Source organism: Triticum urartu, chromosome 1, assembly GCF_003073215.2.
Source record: "Triticum urartu cultivar G1812 chromosome 1, Tu2.1, whole genome shotgun sequence".
Classification (NCBI taxonomy): domain Eukaryota; kingdom Viridiplantae; phylum Streptophyta; class Magnoliopsida; order Poales; family Poaceae; genus Triticum; species Triticum urartu.
In genome coordinates, this window is record NC_053022.1 from 460,788,014 (window position 1) to 460,794,704 (window position 6,691).

General features: G+C 46.3%; 1 protein-coding gene across 1 annotated transcript; it reads left to right on the plus strand.

The window, feature by feature from the left end:
• Positions 1-1,244: 1,244 nt before the first annotated feature.
• Positions 1,245-5,686, plus strand: LOC125519001 (F-box protein SKP2A-like). Its single transcript, XM_048683888.1, has 5 exons — positions 1,245-1,734; positions 2,696-2,989; positions 3,948-4,296; positions 4,375-4,516; positions 5,082-5,686. The coding sequence occupies exons 2-5, from the start codon at positions 2,730-2,732 to the stop codon at positions 5,468-5,470; spliced, it is 1,140 nt and encodes a 379-aa protein (XP_048539845.1). The 5' UTR covers positions 1,245-1,734; positions 2,696-2,729; the 3' UTR covers positions 5,471-5,686.
• The last annotated feature ends 1,005 nt before the right edge of the window (positions 5,687-6,691 follow it).

The window sequence follows — 6,691 nt, forward strand, 5'->3', positions numbered from 1 at the left end:
ATTCATAGGAATGCATGCACGCACACCCTACCTTTATGGGCACATCCGAGATACCGAGCTAGCATCACATCTTAAGATTGATGAAGTCATCACGGGCGTCCACATAAACATTTCCTCCCACTGAATAAACATCATCGAAGAGCCTGAAATAAATCTAAAAAATTACAAGCACCAACATCAATTCTAGAACTTGAACTCTAACAAATGATTCCATCACATGAAACCTAACCATCTGAATTACACCCGGTTCGCTCGCTGTATCCGAGCTAGCTTCCGAGGGAAGGTGCTCCATTTCTATAGACTTCTTCCGCACGTCGACGTACAAGAGCTAAGAAAACCGTAACAAAGGCGATGTGCGAAATGAATTCTGATGGATGCGTTCGGATCGAACAGCCACGCACGAGCTGACATGGTAGGACGGGGCAGTGTGTGATTGTTTTTGCATGCGGATGTGGAGTATTACGGCCCACACGCCACAGCTAACAGATGCACACACAGAATTATCACTTGTCATCATCCGGATGACGGCAGACACCGGCAAGTGAAAAGCGACCAGCGGCTCATCGGCTCATCGCGATGGTGAAATAATGGAAGAAGGCGGTATATTTGCTCCACGTAGCGCCAAAACTAGACAACGAGTTCAGATAAAATTCCCAAGTTCCTTTTCTTGACGGGAAAATTTTGAAGTTTTTTTTAACACAGTACAGACGCAAACGCTCATATATATACGTGCATATACTCATCTTTATGAACGCACACACGCACACTTTGGGTTGCCGCTATCGAGCTTAGCACCGGATTGTTTTACTACCTAAGTAGTAACATTAAGCAAGCACGGAGGTGGGCTCTAAGTAAAAGTCATGGAAGAGCACTGCAGGTCCTCGCGAAAATGTGTGTGTGCAAGCTGAGAGGCTGCTCATGGCCACCTGCAGTCCATTCAAACGTGATCGGATCGTTACGGCTGCATTGCACTTGCACGGAGATAAGCCAGTTGTGGGACTTGAAAGCTCGGTGCAGCGCCGTGCCTTGTAGGCATGTACACGTCAAATTATATAGGATGGGCACACCGCTGGCCACGGAGCCATGCGATGCGATCCGACGACAAAGACACGATGCAGCCTACTGGACTCGCGGACGCATACATATCTCCTCGGCCGGAGACACCGGAACCGATGATCAAGGTCGTGACGCACGCACGCACACGCGGAAGGGAGGAACGGAGGAGTACTCCGCCGGAACACGGAAGCGAAAACGACGGCGACGAAACTCGTGGCCTATTCCGTTGCGAACGATTCCTTCCGCGCCCCTCGGGCCGAGGAAGGAAGAAAGGAACCTCTTTTTGTCGACGTTAAAAAAAGCGCCGGCCCCTCCGTGCCGCCCCAGGCGGCCCTTTCGTGTCCGTCCCTCCGGCCAACGCGCACCCCCGCCCGCGCCCCGAGCGCGAGGAGGGAAGAAAAATCTCCCGCATCCGCCGGGCACCTCGCGTGTCGGCAAGCCACAGCCATCGGCGCCGCCTACTAAAGTCGGCCGGCCGGATATAGCCACCCTTTCCCTGCACGCGCGCGCCACGCCAGCTTCCTCAGCGTCCGCCCCCCTCCCCTCCCCTGGCTTCTTCCTCCTCGCCACCTCAAGGCCTCCTCCGTCTCGGCCCTGTGCAAGGTCGCCACAGGCGTCCCTGTTCAACCGCCCTACCCGCGTCCCGTCTCTGGCTCCGGGCCGGTCGAGGTCCTCGAGGTGAGTCGCAATCTTTCCTTCATCTTTTCTTGCAGATTGTCGGATTATTTTTTCCTCGGGATTGAGTGCTCCGGAGGATCATTCGTCCCTTGCTAGCACCACCGGGTCTGTTTGCATTTCTCAGCAGACCTCTTTGCCCGATTTATTCCTCAAGTTTCGGGCTTCGTCTCGATTGTACCCCGATTAATCGGCTTTTCCGATGTACTGTAAGCCTAGATTAGCGAGCTCGACGGCTTTATTGCTTTGCTGATCAAAAGTCAGAGGAAATCGAGACCTTGATCCCTAGAAGCCTCCGCAATGTTTCCCTCGCCTTATTTTAAGGATGTGACTTGCTGTCTGATTGTGACTGGCAAGTCCCTCGCCCAATCCAAGCCGGAAAGGTGCCATGTTGGTAGAGTTCTATAAGTACGCACTTCTCCATCTGTGGATTCTTGATACATTCTTTCCAGCTTCTCCATCTCGTAGATTTCCCTGCCATGCGACGAAAACAGCATTGATCCACAGTATCCGTGGTCGCGCTGTACCTTTGTTCTGGATCCCCATTCAGGTCCTCATCTGTTATTTCTTTTCCAATTATTCATAGGTACATAATTAGCCTCACATTCTCAAATTTATTCTTGCCCATCTGACTGTTCGTTACCCCTAATTGGCTATTTCAGTTCGACAAGTATAAAGAACTTGGTGTGCTTAAACAATTTTTGTATAAATTATTTCTGTTTAACCCACCTTGGTGCCGTCCTGCCTACCTGTGTTTAATCTTATGCTGTTATATGCATTTTCAATAAATCTGTATTGTTAGCAGTGTCCTTGCACTTTTTTCTTGATTGCTATGCCGTCTCTGAATGCAGCTGTTATCACCTATCTTAGTTTTCAGGAAGCAGAGGTCGAATAGTTTGCTATATTATGCCATTTTATCTTGGATTGCTTTTATTGATTGGATTGCCTGTAATTGTAATTGCAGGGGTACATTGATACTTGAAGCAGTAATATTGAAAATGGTCAGTGCGAGGTCAGTAGACAGGCAGTTGGATGCGTGCTTCAGCAACCTCATGGTGTCTAGCGGTGGTGGAAGGGGGCAGGCTGAAACTGGTGGCGCTATGCCTATGTTGTCAGGATGGAAGGACCTTCCAATGGAGCTGCTTATGCGGATCATATCAGTTGCTGGAGATGATCGAATTGTCGTTGTGGCATCCGGTGTTTGCACTGGCTGGCGCGACGCGTTAGGATGGGGGGTCACTAATCTTTCCCTCTCATGGTGAGTAACTTCGTATCTCTCAGTCTAGTTCTTCAGAGCAGCAGGTGTTTTGTTCTGTTCGTGTGAAGAGGGCAGAATTTTGCTCAACATTGCATTTGCACACTTTAGGTAAAGGGAGCCCTTATTATGTAGATTTGTTGGAATACTTCAACCTGGCTTTAATTATTAAACGGTGGTGGGGTAGCTCGTGAACTGAGAAATTCGGATATGACACCATGTCGCTCTTACTAGATTGTTTTCTCTAGTCCTCTGACATGCTCTTAAATCCGGTCTCCTATTACCCATTCATATGCTCCTTCATAGGAAAAGTAACCAAACCCATGGGCATCAACTCGTTCTCCACCCGCCCTAAATGGTGCTGCAGTCTTCACCTTACCCCTTTTTTCGGTTCTGAAAACAAGACGCCGATTATGTTGTAGTATGAGTCAACAACTAAAATTAATGTTTATGGAAGTTATCACTTTCTAACATGGGTTCATGCGTATGCGTCACAATCTGAGAAACCTTCCACCCACTACCTTGATTCTTGAAACTTCTCATTAATAGAGTATGGAAAAAGGTCACATTTGTTGGTGCTCTATCAGTTGGATGATGCTCATGACAAACCGGTCAGTAAATTTAGAAGGATGTCATATTTTCCCTGAGGGGCACCAACAATGTGACCTTTTTTTCTCATTTTAATTCCTAATTAATTAATTAATGCGTCACTTTGATGTTTCCTGTGAAGAAATACCACTCCTATGTTATTTGCGTCCATCCTTCCTTGTCTATTGGTTTAAGTGATATCGTTTCAAATATAACAACTCTTCTGGTATTCTCTCTCTTCATTTTAAACTCACATGTACACAACCAAGCATTACCAGTGTATATTCATGTTCTTTTAATGGTCTTATAATTGGTGTTGATGGTCTGTACTTTTGGAATTTGTTGGTCGAACCTAAATCTGTACCATCTGCAGGTGCCAGCAGAACATGAATAACTTAACAATATCATTTGCTCACAAGTTCACAAAGCTTCAGGTTCTCACTCTTCGCCAAATCAAACCTCAGCTTGAAGACAGTGCAGTAGAGGCTGTTGCCAACTACTGTTATGATCTACGTGAGTTAGACCTCAGCCGAAGTTTCCGGCTTAGTGACCGTTCATTGTATGCACTGGCCAACGGATGTCCTCGGCTTACAAAACTGAACATCAGTGGGTGTTCCAGTTTCAGTGACAGTGCCTTAATCTACCTTAGTTGCCACTGTAAAAACCTGAAGAGCTTGAATCTTTGTGGATGTGGAAAGGCAGCCACTGATGAATCCTTGCAGGTATTTCGCTTAGCCCAGGATTTTCTTAGCATGTATTCATGAACTTCTGTTTAATAATCTCTGAAAATCTTGATGCAGGCCATAGCCCAAAACTGTGGGCACCTGCAAACTTTAAACCTAGGTTGGTGTGACAATGTCACAGATGAAGGGGTTACCAGCTTGGCATCAGGTTGCCCTGATCTCAGGGCCCTGGATTTGTGTGGATGTGTTCTTATAACAGGTAATTACCACATATACGATTTGTTCTTTCGATAACCTATTGCTCTCCATTGACTAGTTCTTTGGATAACCTATTGCTTTTCATTGATTGGTGAGAAGCAAAGCTGCTGGTACGTTTGTTTCTATTATTGGTAATCTTCTAGGTTGTACTCCCTCCGTCTGAAAAAGCTTGTCCCAAACTTGTCCCTCAAATGGATGCCTCAAATGGATGTATATCTAGCACTAACTTGGTGCTAGATACACCCATTTGAGGGACAAGCTTTTAAGGACGGAGGGAGTACTTCTGGATATGAAAATAGCACCCAGAGGCACCTGGGTTGCTATGATGTACTCCCTCCGTTCTGAATTACTTGTCTTGGATTTGTCTAGATATGGATGTATCTAGACTCATTTTAGTGCTAGATATTTGCTTTTCAACCAACATGATTTTGAGATGCTTTCAACCAACTGTTAATATTTGCTTTTCGAAAGCCACTGTAAAACCAATAGGAGCTAAGATGATGATGTTTTGTGTCACTCTTTCAGAACTTAGACAAGCACTAATTGTACCCGATCTTTCACTGCAGACGAGAGTGTTATTGCTCTAGCAAGCGGGTGCCCGTACCTGCGATCTTTGGGCCTGTACTACTGCCAGAACATCACCGACCGTGCCATGTACTCCCTCGCAAACAGCTGCGTGAAGAGCAAACGAGGGAGGTGGGGCACCCCGCGGAGCAGCAGCAGCAGCTCGAAGGGCGTCGATGGGCTGGCAAACCTGAACATCAGCCAGTGCACGGCCCTGACGCCCCCCGCGGTTCAGGCGGTGTGCGACTCCTTCCCGTCGCTCCACACCTGCCCGGAGAGGCACTCCCTCATCATCAGTGGCTGCCTCAGCCTGACTAACGTCCACTGTGCCTGCGGCCTCCAGCGCCACCGTGCCGGAAGCGCCCTGCAGGCCACCAGCCATGCGTACTGAGGATGCGCGTGCTCTTGATTCCGGCGAACGCCGTGTGCCTCGTGGGGGTGGAGGTTTGGTCCCGGCCTGGAGGAAGACGTGTATATAAACTCTTAACCTGGAAATGTAATGTTGTAGTAGGACTATTGTATCATGAGGACTCTGTGATGCTCCCCCATTGCCATTCTTGAAACTGGCAAGAAGTTGCAATGCTATATATCTGGTGGATTTCAACAAGGATCTGTCGGTTGATTCTGGGTATTGGTAGTTTGCAAGCATTCAGAAAATTTGTCAATGTTTGCCACCAAAAAATTTCAGAATTTTCTGAACATGTTTTCATTTTTTTCGGATTTACTGTTCATCCCGAGCTCATTTGAGTTCTGGAGTAGAATAGACTTTCAAGTTGCAATGCCCATTTGTCTTTTGATGAAAGGGCAAGAAGCCAAACCTGTACCGTGCGGGAACAGTGGGCAAAAAGGTGAAGTAAATAGAAAGTTACAAATTTAATAAACTTAATAATTAAGGTTCACACAGTTCGCAAACATTACAAAAATTATTATTCAAATTCAAACACACGAAATATCCAAATGAAGTAAATAGAAGGCATGATAGAAGCACAATAATCATGTGCTATGAAGTGCCCACAGGTAGATCATCTCGAAGTTGGGTATGAACTTCTTAGTTCTTGATATTTCGATGCGCAACGAGGAAACTCTGTATCATGTTTTCGTCGTGTTTTGCTCGACGGGATCCCCATTGTTGATGTACCGGAAGGTCATTGGCAAGCCTCTCTCATCCCCAATAATCATGTTGTGTAAGGTGATGCACCATATCATTATTTGCCATAAGACGTGTGAGTTTCAATAGTTTCGATACACGACAGGGCCACGAATAATAGCAAAGCACTTTTGAAGCACATTAAAAGCTCTCTCAACATCATTTCTTGTCGACTCTTAACATATTGCAAAGTGGAATCTCTTATTACCTTAAGGACACGAGATTGTCATTCACAAATATGGCACATGGAGGATAGATGCCATTTGCAAGGTAATAGCCCATCTCGTACTCACGACCATTGACAACTTGGTTGCAAGGAGAAGCATCTCCGACAAAAAGCCTTGCAAACAATGGTGATCTCAAAAGCACATTCAGGTCATTATAAGAGCCAGTCAATCTTAAAAATGAATGTCAAATCCGTAGATACCATGATGTTTTGATTTTTGGTATGGCCTTTATACCGAC